General features: G+C 40.9%; 1 protein-coding gene across 1 annotated transcript in view; it reads right to left on the bottom strand.

Moving 5' to 3' along the window:
- Positions 1 to 16,645, bottom strand: part of LOC309564184 (ovostatin-like) — a 213,213-nt gene that overhangs the window by 114,907 nt on the left and 81,661 nt on the right. Inside the window, exons 13-15 of the mRNA XM_082268816.1 lie at positions 7,811 to 7,868; positions 6,108 to 6,250; positions 3,435 to 3,584 (exon numbers count right to left, since the gene is read on the bottom strand). Coding sequence (XP_082124942.1) covers positions 3,435 to 3,584; positions 6,108 to 6,250; positions 7,811 to 7,868 — 351 coding nt within the window. The remainder of the gene's footprint in view (positions 1 to 3,434; positions 3,585 to 6,107; positions 6,251 to 7,810; positions 7,869 to 16,645) is intronic.

Raw genomic sequence — 16,645 nt, 5'->3', positions numbered from 1 at the left:
CCGCCATAAGAAAAAGATAATTTTTCTTAGAATTTTTAGTAGAGCAGGGATGGGGCTCCGCTCCTTGTATGCCAGGGTGACCGAATTCATCCACGTCAGGGTGACCGCCATAAGAAAAAGATTGTTTGTCTTAGAATGTTTAGTAGAGCAGGGATGTGGCTCCGCTCCTTTCACACGTGGGCGTTTTTGTTGCAGGCGTTTATTGGGCATTTTTTGGGCGTCTTTGGAGGCAGGCATAACATCTGAACTTCTGTATAGGGGTATATATACACACACACATATATGTATATATACACATACACACATATAGGTGTGAAAGTAGCGGAACCCCATCCATGCGCTAATGAAATTATTTGCAGGGATGTGGCTCCGCTCCTATCACACCTATATGTGTGTATGTGTATATATATACATATATGTGTGTGTGTATATATACCCCTATACAGAAGTTCAGATATTATGCCTGCCTCCAAAGACGCCCAAAAAATGCCCAATAAACGCCTGCAACAACACACCTGGGCGTTTTTGTTGCAGGCATTTATTGGGCATTTTTTGGGCGTCTTTGGAGGAGGGCATGACATCTGAACTTCTGTATAGGGGTATATATACACACACATATATGTATATATACACATACACACATATAGGTGTGATAGGAGCGGAGCCACATCCCTGCAAATAATTTAATTAGCGCATGGATGGGGTTCCACTACTTTCACACCTATATGTGTGTATGTGTATATATACATATATGTGTGTGTGTATATATATACCCCTATACAGAAGTTCAGATGTTATGCCTGCCTCCAAAGATGCCCAAAAAATGCCCAATAAACACCTGCAACAAAAACGCCCAGGTGTGTCGTTGCAGGCATTTTTTTGGGAGTCCTTGGAGGCAGGCATAACATCTGAACTTCTGTATAGGGGTATATATACACACACACATATATGTATATATACACATACACACATATAGGTGTGATAGGAGCGGAGCCACATCCCTGCGCTAATAAAAATTCTAAGAACAAGTATCTTTTTTTTCTGGTTCTGGACATGCTACAGAGCTGAAACTTCTCAGGTACACTTTTTAGACCCCCCAGACACTAAATCCAAAGAAATCTCTTTTTTTTTTCAATAATCTTTTCAATAATTGGCTCTCTATCAAAAACAACAATTTTTAAGAACTTTTTTTATGTGATTAATAGTCCCTGGGGCATGACCCAGAACCCTATGCACTTTTTAGGGGCATTTATTGGGCTTTAGGGCTTCAAAATTGTGTTTTTTGATTACCAAAGTTCGGGTCCCATTGATTTTAATAGGGTTATGGAATCCGGACCCGAACTTTCGGGAAGTTCGAGTGTTCTGGTCGAACCAAACTTTTCAAAAGTTCGATCATCCCTAGGTGTGATGTGACATTTTTTACTTCTCCTCGGACAGTCACTAGAAGGTTTACCTTTAACTTGTGTTTTGGTGAAAATGTAAATTTTGGTTTCTCATCAGTTTGTCTTGGTGACAGATGTCACCAGCTCAAATAAAGAGAATTAATCTACCTAGTGGAGACATAGAATACAAAAGCTGCACCTTCCAAAACTAAACCAAGTTTTGGCTATCAATGCAAGGCTTTTCCTAACATTGTGAGAGCCAGTGACGGTCCCTGGATGGTCGCGAACCAGCGTAAAGGTAGTGAGATCAATGGGGTTCCGATCGCTGATGCATGACACTAGCTTTACAATGCCTGTTACAAAGTTTTCATATGTCAGTGGATTGCATTTCATTTTAAATAAACGCTTGAGCTTTTGGAAATATTACACTAGTGGAGCCTTTCTTTTTTATGTACCCCCACGGAGAGTTATTTACCACAAGAGGGGTGGAGAAGTCAATTGGGGTACCAAAGGACTTTTCAACAGCAGTTTTGTATAAAGCGCAATTGCCTAACCATGAGAATGGGGGGGGGGGCAATATCATTTGATGAGTGACCATCTGATGGGAGTGGGCCGGTGTTCATACACACAACGGTGGTGGCGTTTTGTGGTGATTCAACTCTTAATTGGATTTCACTGAACACACACTTCTTTTCGGTTTTGACTCCATCACTTAAGAAGATTTTTTATGGGAAATTATATATGTTTCAATTTATGTTTGCATGTACACATATGGTTTATTTCAATTTTTTATGGATCACTGTGTTATATGGTGATGTTAGTGCGCTACTGGTGATGCACATATATGCGACTTCATATGTTTGTATTTCACTTATTTTGATTTTCCTATTTTCTAACTTTTTTATGCGCTGCAGCATTTCCTTTCCAAGATCTACCTCCACCCCCCTTTCCATGAGTTGTTACATTTCCCATTTCCTGGCCCTTGCCACAATTGCTAATATTAGTTGTTAAAAGTGACCTGTAAGTTCCAGGGATCATCTGAAAACAGTCATAACTGTTTGTGGACACATCCAGAAAGTGTCATGCACTGTGCAGCTCACAGCAGCCATGAGAAAATCGGATTTGCTGGAAAGCCATCTCGGCACAGAGAATTTGTTCAAAGATGAATACAGACAAAAAAAAAAATTACAAAAAATAAAGCAATGGAATATATAGTCTTTTAAAAGTTTAAAGTACAAATCCAGCCAAAACTTTTATACTGGATAGAGTGTGGAAGGAATTCATCCTCTCCCACCGCTTGCTGGCTTTTTTCACCCTCTGGGGCTTGCGTCTTTTTATTGCTGGGAGGTGGAGTAGTAGATCTCCCAAAAAGGGTTATAATGTCTGTTCGGTTCCTTTGTATTTCCGCATTATAACCCCTTTTTGAGACCTCCACCAAGTCTAGTAATTACCAGCACTGAATCTCTGAGGATGCCTGGGTCCTGGACCTTCAGAAGCATTGAGTGTCACCAAAGAGACCAGAAGGTCTACATAGAGACAACCTCTACAATTGTAAGACAAAGACAAGGCTTCACTACTTCTCATTTTGCATGAACCAATGAAATACTACACCAAAAAGGTGCAATACACAGGTCCATTTTGCAGGAACCACTGAAATACTACACCAAAAAGGTGCAATACACAGGTCCTGGGCCTGTGCAAGCATTGGCTGCCGCTAAAGAGACCAAAAGGTCTACGCAGAGACAACCTTTTACAAATGTTGAAAAAAAAAAGACTTCACTACGTCACACTTCTTATGAACCACAGAAATGCTAGATCATAATTTCCTGGAAAATTGTGTCCGGCACAACCATTGAATGATCTGTTGTACCTATGGCACCAACAATCAGAGCACATGGGATTTCAGAAAAGGACTCTAAAGTCATACAAGCCTTAGCTTCCTCCAAATATTGAGAGGAGGGGTAGAAATCATAAATGTAACTCGTGTGCAAGTACAAAAAGTCAACAAACAAATTGTCCAAGATCAACGACCTAACCCCATCGGTATCTTACCGTAGCAGCAGAAAAGCTTTGACCTTGTTCAAGAAGTAGGAGGCTGGAATCGAAGACACGCGCAAAGCAGGCAGATGGTGTTGTCGCGGTAATTTCCAAGTCAACATTGGAGCCGGGAGTTCCCATTTCCGATGAGAAGTAAGCGTTCACCTGCAGGAGTACATTGAAATTGTATGAAGGGGTATGCACTTGGCAAAATGAATAGGAAAAAATGTATCAGGTCCAGTGGTTAAGAGTGGGTATTACCAACATCCCTAAATTCAGTAGATAAAGAAAGTTCCCCTAGGGTGTGGGACTTTGTAGGCAATAACCAAACCTACAGTAATGAAATCAGTATAAAGTTTTATTCATGTTATACAAAATATAAGTAGAAGATTATAAGAAAACAACACAGAGAACTTTAAAAACATGTGGCCCATTGATAACATCACTTGGACTTGAGGTGACAGAGAGTTCCAAAGGTGACCAGACGCGTTTCGGATAGTCGCCTTTATCAGCGGTCAAATGGGAGTGAAACTCAGACTGAGGGTAGGAGTCGTTTTCTTATAATCTTCTACTTATATTTTGTATAACATGAATAAAACTTTATACTGATTTCATTACTCAAGGTTTGGTTATTGCCTACAAAGCCCCACACCCTAGGGTAACTTTCTTTATCTCTTGCAAAATGAATAAGTGTGACATTCAGAAGCAATTTTATTTGCATTATCTGTAATCAAAATCCCTTCCTTGAGACTTCCATTCCTTTTATTATGTTGTCCAAAGCCAATGTATGCACCATGATGCCTCTTTAGAATTTTGGCCTTGGCCATGCCTCCCTATTGGTTTGTCACAGCTGTTAGTGTTATTTTTTTAATCTCTTTTTATTCAATTTTACAAACCAACAAATCATACAAAAAAAAATAGAAAACAGTCATAATATCAAAGTCCATTATTCTATAATAAAAGAAAAAAAGAAAAGAAAAAGAGAAAGAGAAAAGGGAAAAAAAAAAAAAGAATATATAAAGTGTAATTTCTCAACATCCTAGCATAGGCTGGTCCATTTAAGTGATGATATTAGCACATCACCCTTATATATATGGACATAGAACCTAGAAATATAAAAAATATAAATTAATCTGAAGGAAAAAGTGATAACAGTAACAATAATCAGACCTACAAAACCTCTATTTTTAATCTACCCAAAGTTTGTGCTACTTCCGCCTTTAAATACCAATCCGTATATCTGAAGGGCTTCATAAAATGTTGAATATCCTCGTCCGTAAGTTCCTGCTCTATAAAGAGTTTCCATTTGTCAAATAACTTTTTGGTAAGGATATGGTGTTGTAGGACTGTGTCCATGCGTTCTTTGTACATTAACGACCGGAGCTCCGTCTTAAGGGCAGATAAGGTAGGAGGGTTAGGTTGGATCCATGATTTTAAGAAGATAGTTCTTTTAGCCGCCAAGAAACAAATGTGATCACAGAGGGACAGTGGCCAATGGGCTCAAATGATCGATAGTGTTCGGGTGGTTAATTCCAAATAGCATAAGATGCGGAGACTTCCGTAGACGGGTATTCAATACTGTATTGGCATAATAGGCCACCTTGTCCCAAAATGGAATCACTCTGGGACAGGACCAAAATCTGTGGGCCAATGTAGGCCTTATTGACATACATAGGGGGCATACTGCTCTGGTTTTGTTATCCCTAGTAAAAAGAGCTGGGATATAGGCTTTGTGTATAAATTTAAATTGGATCTCTCTCCATATCTCATTCACGGTGAGTGTCCTAATAAGCCTATAGCCCTGGAGAATTTGATGTGAGAATTCTGGTCCAGGGAAGTCTATATGCCACTTTTCAAAAGACCTATCTGCAGTTAGTGTTATGAGGTGAGCACAGACAGTACAGTTAACAATATTTACTGACTAATAAAAGAAAAGTATAATAATCTTTTCTTTAAAGGGAGCATGGGCATAAACCGAGTTTAGATGCCTGAAATCCTTTAATATTGTCTACTACAAAGGTTCTAATCCTATCAAACTTTTGTTAGTATTTTCAAATTTTTCTTTGTGCAATAAAAAAAAAATCTTGATTGTTAAATAAATTAAGAAAAAAGAAAAGATGCAGGACTGGACATCCACAGAGATCTAGTCAAACAAAAAAGCAAAATACTTTTATAAAAAAAACTTGTGCAATTAAAACCTATGAATGACTTTCATACCCTACCAAGTCCAGGACTAGAAACGTGTCTGTGTGGGAGCTGGGACCTGACACCACCTCCCCTTGGGCACAGATACGGGGAAGAACTCAACAAGTCCCACATGTTTTGGCCACACGACAAACCTACTGTTCTTCAACCATGAATGTGTTTTAGAGGGGTTCTTGGAGGCCATTTCTATCTATCTATCTATCTATCTATCTATCTATCTATCTATCTATCTATCTATCTATCTATCTATCTATCTATCTATCTATCTATCTATCTATCTATCTATCTATCTATCTATCTATCTTCAAACCTTTCTATCTATCTATCTATCTATCTATCTATCTATCTATCTATCTATCTATCTATCTATCTATCTATCTATCTATCTATCTATCTATCTATCTATCTATCTATCTATCTATCTATCTATCTATCTATCTATCTATCTATCTATCTATATGTTATACACAAGTTTCTGTGTACCTGGTTTCCGAAGCATTTCTCCAAACTGAGATTAATGGCATCTCCAACCATCTCATCCTTCAGCATGTACTGTACGGCATATTGAACAACAGGGGCATGCTCAGGAGATGCCCTGTAAGTTATGTTGAACTCTCCTTGGCGAGCTGAGATGAGAAGAAAGCACACGTGTAATTAGTTGAGTTTACTCTTCAAATTATGACCTTAACCACTTGCTGACCAGGCTTTCTCTGGCACTTTTTGTTAGCAATTTTAAATCAGTACTTTATGCTGGAAAATTACTTAGAATCCCCAAACATAATTATTTTATTAGCAGAGACCCTAGGGAATAAAATGGTGATCGTTGCAATTTTTTTTACATCACATGGTATTTGTGCAGTGGTTTTTAAACGCAATTTGTTTGGAAAAAATACATTTTAATGAATTAAAAAAATAAATAAATAAAACACAATATATACCCCAATTTATTTGTAAAATATGAAAGATAATATAATAAATAGATACCTAATATGTCACGCTTTAAAATTGCACGCTTGTGGATTGGTGACAAACTACAGTACTTAAAACTCTCCATAGGCAATGATTCAAATTCCTTTACAGGTTACCAGTTTAGAGTCACAGAGAAAGTCTAGAATTATTGCTATCGCTCTAATGTTCGCTGTGATACCTCACATGTGTGCTGTGAATACCATTTACATATTAGTGCGCAACTTACGTATGTGTTGGTTGCTGCACGCAAGCACAGAGGGATGGGGGTGCTTTACTTTTTTTTTATTTTTTTTTGCTGTCCCTTTTATATATATTATATATATATATATAATATAATATAATATAATATAATATAATATAATATAATATAATATAATATAAATATATAGTTTTTTTTTTTTTTTTTTGATCGCTTGTGAACATCCAGTGTAATGGAAATAAGGATGACAAGTCCTCCTTATGGAGAGATTGAGGTCAAAAAGACCCCAAATCTCTTCTTTACCTTTAAAAGCAAAAAAAAAAAATACTTCCAGCCTGGACCGAAAGTGACATCATGACGTCGCTCCGGTCCTTCAAGGCCATAGAGGTGATCAAAAAGGATCTATTCTTTGATTGTCTATGGGAGAAGCAGGCCACACCACCATGTCGTTTCACAGCTGGCCACGCCATAATATCGTTTCCCAGGTGAACCGGTGGAACTGGTAAACCAGAGAAACACAAGCGAGCAGCGAGTGGGTTGAGATGTCTCCCCCTACTGCTTCAGAAAGCATTCCAGTGGCTTATAAACTGCTCGGACCACTTTCATTAGAAAGCCAGATGCCATCTAAAAAAAGTAATACTGGAGGTATGGGGATATCTTCAGCCATAATGCCGTTAAACCAGTGGTCCTCAACCCTGGTCCTCGGGGCCCACTAACAGGCCAGATTTAAAGTATTACCTTGGGGAGATGCAGACTAGAATACTGCAATCACTGAGCAGAAAATGAGATCACCTGTGATGTAATTTAGTTATCTTGCAAACCTGGCCTGTTACTGGGCCCAGAGGACCGGAGTTGAGGACCACTGCGTTAAACCACTTGCAAAACGCAAGGTCCGCAAGTGGTTAAAATTACCACGCTTACATAAAAACTTGACAGAATGGTCCCATACAATACACAACAGCCAGAAAAATTTGAGAATATTAAACAAGGCTGCAGACGTCTGGCATTCTGAACTTACATTCTGACACGTTTACAGAATGTTCCCCGGACTCCACAATCTTTGCTCTTGAAATGGCCTATGGCAAGGAGGAAAAGCGAGAGGGAAAAATAAGAATATGAATAGGGACTATAGATCAGTAAAATACAAATGTATGACACATGATAGATTATAATACAACTTGTAAAATAAATAAACCTAATCCACCAAAATATTAGGAACCAAACCTGCTATTGTCAATTTCAAATATTTAAATAGTTTAGGATCATCGCATTGTGATATCAGATCACAAACCTGGAATGCAGGTACTTGCAATTATTTACAGCAAATATTGCCAATATTCAATGTTGATGCTGGCACGCATTCATCTTCTAAAAATGAAGATACTCCCTGTTTTTTTATACTTTCTCTGCAATTCTCCTGTTTGGGTACCGCATTTGTTTTTTTTTGCTAAATACATGGTCTTTTCAGCTCATTTATATGGGGGTCCGCTTCTCCTTGAATTGGACTTAGGGCTCTGCAGTAACCTTGGCGGGAAGGGGGCTTGGCACTTCCTGACCTATACAAGTACTTTTTGGCAGGTGAGGGGTTTGCGCATGTAGGTGGCTTCTAGGGGATGTTGGGGACTCCGCCTTGGTGTTGGAGGCAGCAGTGTTAGGCTCCTATGAAAGCCTACGCCTACTAGTGTATAGAGGAGCAGAGGCCCAATTTCACCTGACGATAACTATGAGAGCTATACTTAAAACATGGGACTGTATTCAGGACTTGCCTGTGACTTCTTCTCGCCCGTCTTCCCTTTTGTGGATGAATCCCCCTCTCTCTCACTTTCTTACCATTCCAGACCCTATTATATGGACAACTAAGTGGATAAGGAGGCTAGGGGATATCACCAGAGGGGGTAAACTTTTGTCTTTTGCAGACCTTAAGCTGAGATATAATTTACCTAATCCTACCTTTTTTTATGCTTACAACTGCAAAATGCTTTTACCTCCAAATTTGGCTCTGTTAGGGCGGAAATAAAGCCATCCAGCTTAGAAAACATTTTGCTAGATGAGTCCATGAAACAACACTCTCGGAGTTATATATTGTAAAGAACTTTTCCCTGTTCCTCCTCCCTCGGTGGTTAAGTGTAGAGAGCAATGGGTGGAAGAGGTTCCAGATCTTGGAAAGGAGGATTGGGATGATATGTGGAGTTTCCCCTTTACTCATCTGGTCTCGGCAAGGGATTTGTGATCCTTTTTTAATTCCTACATAGGATATACTATACATGGGCAAAACATGCCAGAATTTACCCGGGGGTATCAGCAGAGTGCTGGTGCTGCTCCTTCTCTCAGGCCACCTTTGGTCATGTGTTTTGGCATTGCCCGGTGGTCCGGGATTATTGGACCGCTATTCTTCAATGTATATGTAGGGCTCAAGGTACATTGTTGAAGTTACTGTTGTATTATGCCGTAAAGCATTAATATTACACTCCTATCTCCTACTGGAAAGGATTTTTAGAGCTACATACAGAGGCGTAACTAGAACCTTCAGGGCCCCGGTGCAAGAAACCATGAAGAGCTCCCCGGACCCCTGGCCGGAGCCCTTCCCTTCAACCCTGGGGCTCTTCCCACTGATCCTAGGGCCCTTTGCTCTCGTTGTGGGGCCCTTTATTACTGTCATGCAGTGGGCCCCCTTCCTGCCATCTTGGGGCCTCCCCACGGTGGTGGAATGCCAGGGCATGGTCGCAAGTGTGACCTTTGCGATCCCAGAAGCTCACCCACTGGTGTCAGTAGTTTTTTTATTTTTTGGTATTTTAATTGTATTATTTTTTATCATGTTATTTATTTTTTTTACAATGTCACTGACTATGACTCTGTCCATTCAGAAAAGGAAGGAGCTGGTAAATTAAATATTTACCCCTTCCTGTTTCTCTATTGTGACACATCCCCTGCAGCAGCCGGCAGGAGAGGGGAGGGAGGAAGCCGGCAGCGCAGTTGGGGGGGGGGGGGACCAGGGGAGCACACAGGGGCCCAGAGACAGCAGAACACAAGTGAACTGGATAGGAGGAGTGGCGGGGGCAGCATACAGAGGAACCAATCTCCTCCATTTTCCTCCTGCAGCTACAGGAGGAAAAAGGAGGACAGTGATTTCTCTACATGGTACCCCCACCGCCCCTCCTATCCAGGTGTACAGGGGAGCCACACAGGCCCCCTGGAGCATGGGGCCCGGTTGCAATTGCAACCCCTGCAACCCCTGTAGTTACGCCCCTGGCTACATACTTAAGCAGGGGTTGTCCCAAGAAATTTGAAAAAGTTTGGCAGTTTTGGCTTGATAGCTTTACAACCGTTACTCAAGACATCTAGGGGCATGACAATTAGGGTAGGATTACATAAATAGAATGGCGGTTGTTGGGGAGAATTGGGCTAGGGTTTACCTCTCACCTGCTGCATAATGTCCTTTCCTGATCTCATTTGATCTTCTGGTCCTTAGGGCCTCACTGTTTGGGATGCTTTTTCCAGGGACAACTTGTGATAGCCTATGTTTCTATAGAGGGAACTGCATTATATCTCTGGTTCAACTTTTATTATGTAAACATGTTATTCTTTAGAGCCGGTTAATACTGAGGCGACACGACTTCGGGGGGCAACCTGTGAAGTCTCGTGCACCGCTGTGCACCGCGACTTCGCCCCAAATTGCAGGGACTTCACATAATGGAAGTCTATGCAAGTCGCCCCAAAGTAGTACAGGACCCTTTTTCTAAGTCGGAATGACTTGTGTCGCTCCTATTAGAACAGGTCCTGTACTACTCAATGGACCGCGACCAACCGCGACTTGTCAGGCTGACAAGTCGCCTGACAAGTCGCGGCAGTGTGAATGGGCTCTTACTCCTAAGGAACGCACAGCATTTAATGCCATGGACAAACGTCTTGGGGTGGTGCCTGGTAGAGGGGTGGTTAGGTCTTTTTGTTGGGAAGTTCTTTTGTTTCTGTATTGAGCCCTGCATAGCTGAAACTTTGTTTTTCTTGTTCTTTTTACCAAAATAATAATAAAAAGAAATGTAAAAAAAAAAAAAAATATTGCCAATATTCTCTGTAAATAAAATATGATCATTTCAGAACATGTGTTCCAGATTTTTAAATGCAAAATTTGCATTGCAGAACGAGTCCAGATAAATCTGATTCCTTGATGTCTGGGATGCCGCACTAGAAATGTTTGCAGAAAGAGGTGGAAACTCCAGTTTTTTTATAGCAAGGACACTTTTAGGCTTCATGTACACATAACCTTCTATGACCGCCAACCACATTGCGATTTTACCACGATTTTGCTCATTTACACTAGCAGCTACTGAACTTGAGCTTTTGGTGTTTTTTTTTGCCAAAGCTCTTAAACTCGACTTCATAAAAAGCCTATGTGTCAATGTACAGGTAGGCATTTAGCAGAGTTTAGGAGCTGCTGCAGTTAGGTGAGATTCAATAGGTAAGTTTTGCATACAGGATAGGAATGTTTTGATCACCGGCTGAGAGAAAACGCAAAACGTGGCAAAACCGCTTTGCATTTTCCCATGGCTGGTAAATGACGGCCAAGTGTACATGCAGCCTTAGTCCTTTCTAGGAAGATAGGTATCCAAATTTCCATGAGAGTTCAGGCAGCGATCCTAATAAGGGAGCTTTAAAAAAAGGGGTCCCACATCATTTAGAGGTGCTTGGAACAAGTGTTAGGTTGGGTTGAGGAACCTGCTGGCTAAGGAAATTGCTTAGCGCACAGAAGTTTCCTAACAAGTAATGACAGTGTAAAGGACGCTCTTCAGTGCAGAAGAACTTTCCAATGATCCTTTTAGTGGGCCAGTACAATGTGAGTATAGAGAATACCACCACCACTCTAGCAGTGGTCGTCCTGGTTTCACACTGCCTGTATTGTCTATCACATTGTCTATTGTCTATTATGTTGATTAGGGAGTCATCTATTGGGTGTTTATTGCAACTGCAGTCTATTCTTTTCAGAAAGGAATCGGGAAGTGTTTTGTATGTATAAAGTTTAACCCTCACATCAGTTTAGAGGCATTTTAGCTTGCAGAAACAAAACAGTGGAGTGCGCTAAAAACAATGCCCCTACAACCACCAGTAACAGCCACGCCAGTATAGCCACGAACTCTAATCGAGAGAGACTCCTTCTTGTGTTTCATGAACCCACTATATTTACCAACCCAATATCAATGTTTAACCACTTGCCGTCTGCTCACTAGAGCTGTACTGCGGCAAAGTGGATCTTGTAGGTCTGATGACGTAGACCTACGTCGGCAGACACTGCCCCTTCTCGGCGTCGCACGCGCGCCGCCGGAGGCTCGCTCCCGCTGTATTCAGTCACAGCGGGAGTCCGGCCAGGGGAGGAGCAGCGGCGATCGCCGCTGCTCTTCCCCGATCGTCGGGGATCTAGTGTGGAGATCCGCCTGCTTGTGTAAGCACAAGCGGGCGGATCTCCTAAGTGACAGGCAGTGACAGATTGCAGGGTTCAGCATAGCTGAACATGCGATTGGTCCCTGTGTCACTCAGTCACCTCCCCCCACACACGTCAGTAAGCACCAGGCATACATTAACCCCTCCCTCTCCAATAAAATTAACCCCTTCCTTGCCAGTGTAATTTTTACAGTAACAGTGCATATTTATAGCACTGATTACTGCAGTAATGTCACTGGTAACCCCAAAAGTGTCAAAAATGTCAGTCAAGGGTCCGATCTATCCGCCGCAATGTCTCAGTCCTGCAAAAAAAATCGCAGATCGCCGCCATTACTCGTTAAAAAAAAAAACACCAAAGACGACAGAAATCTTTCCCTTAGTTAGTAAACGCAATAACTTTTGCTTACTGCAAATTTTTTTTACCAAAAATATGTAGCAGAAAACAAATTGGCCTAAAATGTTAAAAAATTTTAATTTTTACATTTTTTGGGGGGGGGGGGGGGGGGGTTTCATATAAAAAAATGTGAAAAATATTGTTATTTTTTCAAAATTGTCGCTCTTTTTTTGTTTATAGTGCAAAAAGTAAAAATCGCACAGGTGATCAAATACCACCAAAAGAAAGCTCTGTTTGTGCAAAAAAAAGGACGTAAATTTCGTTTGGGTACGGCGTTTCATGACCGTGCAATTGTCAGTTAAAGTTGCACAGTTCGAATCGCAAAAAGTGGCCCAGACGTAAGACAGCAAAATCCTCCGGTGGTAAAGTGGTTAAACCACATATAGAGTCATCCAAACGTTATTACTATAGTTTTCACCTCCCATACCATGCGAGACAACCATCTCCTATATGTAAATATACGGCTATAGAACTTAATTTGCTATTATGCATATTTCGTTTGTACTCTCAACCCTCATACTGGGCATTTTGTTTATCACTGCTGTTTGTATGTTTTGAAATTCTCAATAAAAAAATATTTAAAACAAAACAGTAAGAGCCCATTCACACAAGCGCGACTTGTGAGGCAACTTGTGTTGCCCCAGGTGGCTTGACAAAAGCAATGTTAATCAATCAGTGCCGTCTTAATTGGCACTACTGAAGTCGCTCCGACTTCAGAAAAGGGTCCTGTACTACTTTGAGGCGACCTGTGATCCGACTGTCCCATATACTTCAATGGGAGTTGCCTCCTTATCTTAATTGACACGACTTGTTATCAGACTTTCCAGGAAGAAGAAAGAGATTAGCCAGGCATTCCCCACAGACAAAGTCGCCTGTCTCTTCAAAGTAGTGCACAAGTCTCTTCCAAGTCTCTTCCAAATCTCTTCCAAGTCTCTTCCAAGTCTCTAAACAAGTCTCTTCAAGTCACGGGGCGACTTTCTGGTAGTGGTAGTGTGAACCAGCACTGAAGCTCTCATCTTTTTCCTTTTGATATACAAATGCTTGTAAATCTATTTATTGTTTGTTAGTCCCGGTTCACACTTGTGCGATGCGGGAAGGCTGCGAATTCGCGTACGCAAACGCAAACGCACATCTGGCAGTTCACACTGCCATATGGGATACGCAGGGGTGTCAATTAAATGTTAAATGTTAACGACACCCCCAGTTTGACCGCATATTGCAGTGCGAACCACTGTGCGATCCGATCCTGATGCGGGTGCAGTGCGAATTTCAGCCATACAAAGTGTATGGCTGAATTCGCATCTGCACATCCGATCGCATGTAATGAAGGAGCGGTGCACTCCGAATTACATGCAATCGCCACACTCGCAAGAGTGTGAACCGGCCCTTAAAGTTCATGTTAAAATTGGGTTACACTGCTATGTATTTGCAGTGGGATTTGAAGGTGGGTTGTCTGCAAAAGAAATTAGTTAATGATGCATTTGAAAGCAACATGTGTAAAACCATATTATGCACTTTGGGGCTAAGAAGATGCATGCATTATACATACTAGGGGGAGTAGAACTGGGGGAATCCATAGCGGGGAAGGATCTGGGGGTTCTGGTAGATCATAAGCTTAATAATAGCATGCAATGCCAAGCTGCGGTTTCCAAAGCAAGCAAAATCCTTGCGCAAAATGCGCGAAAACCTATTCTCGCATTCATATTCTGAACAATATGTAATAGGGTGTAAACTACTAACCAAAAACCAGATTTTTCAGTTTTGTTTTTTTTTTACTGAAGAATCCACGGCACTTGTTTACGCTCACATGGGTGCATAGGCACATTACAATTATTGGACTGTATTTTAGTTCAGTAAAAAAAAAAAAAAAAAGCTGTACTGAAATTCTTCAAGCTACAGTGTGAAAGAGGCCTAGTGTCACTAGCGATGTCAGTGTCAGTAACCATCCCAGATAGTGTCTCTTACCGCCATATTGCCTGGCATCCTATCACAGTCCCACTATAAGTCGCTGATCACCACCATTGCAGTATAGCGTAATAGCTGCGTAAATTCCAGTATATATACCATAGTTTGTAGACGCGATAACTTTTGCACAAACCGATTAATATACACTTATTGGAATTTTTTTTTTTTTACCAAAGACATGTGGCAGAATAAATTTTAGCCTTAATGTATAAAGACATTTGATTTTTTTTAAATGGTTTAAATATCTTTTATAGCAGAAAATAGAAAATATTGTTTTTTTCCCCAAATTTTCCATTGCAAAAATGTAAAAATCCTGTGGTGATCAAATACCACCAAAAGAAAGCTTTATTTGTGTGAAAAATGTATATACATTTAATTTGGGTACAGTGTTGCATGACTGCGCAATTGCCAGTTACCACTTCTTGACTGGAAGGATTTGCCCCCTTAATGATCAGACCAATTTTTGCGATACGGCACTGCGTTACTTTAACGGACAATTGCGCGGTTGTGCGACACTGTACCCAAATAAAATTGATGTCCTTTTTTTCCCCACAAATAGAGCTTTCTTTTTGGTGACAGTTGATCACCTGTGCGATTTTTATTTTTTGCGCTATAAACAAAAAAATGAGCGACAATTCTGAAAAAAATAACAAACAAAAAAAAAACAATATTTTTCACTTTCTGCTATATAAAATTCCCCAAATAAAATAAAAAAAAATTAAAAATACATTTTTTCATCCTTTTAGGCCAATTTGTATTCTGCTACATACTTTTTTGTAAAAAAAAAAAAAAAAAAAAATAATTGCAATAAGCGTATTTGCACAAAAGTTATCGCTTCTGCAAACTAGGGGAAAGATTTATGTTATTTTTATTTTTTTTTTTACTAGTAATAGCGGCGATCTGCGATTTTTAGCGGGACTGTGACAGGCGGCACCTAACTGACATTTTTCACACTTTTGGATGGACTAGTGACATTACTACAGTAATCAGTGCTAAAAATATGCAGACCGTCATTCTCTCTCAGCGGGGATCGATCGTGGGTGCCGGCGGCAATCGGTGCTGCCGGTCCCGTGGATCAGCATCCCCGCTGGCTAGTGGTATGCCGATTTGCGCAGTCGAGCCAGCCTGCCGCAGTATATAAGCGGCGGGCGGTCAGTAAGCGGTTAAAGTAGCGCAGTGCCGAATAGAAAAAAATGCCCTGGTCATGAAGGGGGTAAAAGGAGGTAAATTGGTTAACCACATAACGACCGCCCGCCGCAGTTTTACTGCGGCAGGCAGCTGCTTCTGGGCAAAGCGACAAAGTACTACGTCGCTCGCTCAGGAGACTCTAGAGGGCGAGCACGCGCCGCCGCCGGCGTGCTCCCGCCCCCGCTTGTTCCCTGGGGAGCCAGTGTGTGTGACCGGCGGCTCCGATGGCGGGCGCCGGTCACTCACGATCTCCTGCAGCAGAGGGAGAAAGACAGACGGCTGATGTAAACACAGCCGTCTGTCATTCTCCCGGAAGTATTCACAGAGGCTATGTGATCCTGCTATATAGGATCGCATGTCTCTGTGATTACTTCACAAGCCACGCCCTCTGATAGTTAGAATCACGCCCCTAGGGACACACTTAACCCCTTGATTACCAGTAATGTTAACCCCGTCCCTGCCAGTGTCATTTTTACAGTAACAGTGCATATGTTTAGCACTGATTACTGTAGTAATGTCACTGGCACCCCCAAAAGTGTAAAAAATGTCAGTCAGGGGTCGGATCTGTCCGCTGCAATGTCGCAGTCCCGCAAAAAAGAAAAATCACAGATCGCCGCCATTACTAGTTAAAAAAAAAAACAATAAAAATTACATAAATCTTTCCCGTAGTTAGCGCAATAACTTTTGCGCAAACCAATCAAAATACGCTTATTGCGATTTGTTTTTTACCAAAAATATGTAGCAGAAAACAAATTGGCCTAAAATGTTAAAAAATTGTGATTTTTACTTTTTTTTTTTTGAGAATTTCATATAAAAAAAAAGTGAAAAATATTGTTATTTTTTCAAAATTGTCGTTCTTTTTTTGTTTATAGA

Source organism: Pelophylax lessonae (assembly GCF_965119305.1).
Source record: "Pelophylax lessonae genome assembly, chromosome: 9".
NCBI classification, from domain to species: domain Eukaryota; kingdom Metazoa; phylum Chordata; class Amphibia; order Anura; family Ranidae; genus Pelophylax; species Pelophylax lessonae.
Note: the sequence above shows the minus strand (reverse complement) of the source record. Positions and strands in the feature narration are given on the sequence as shown.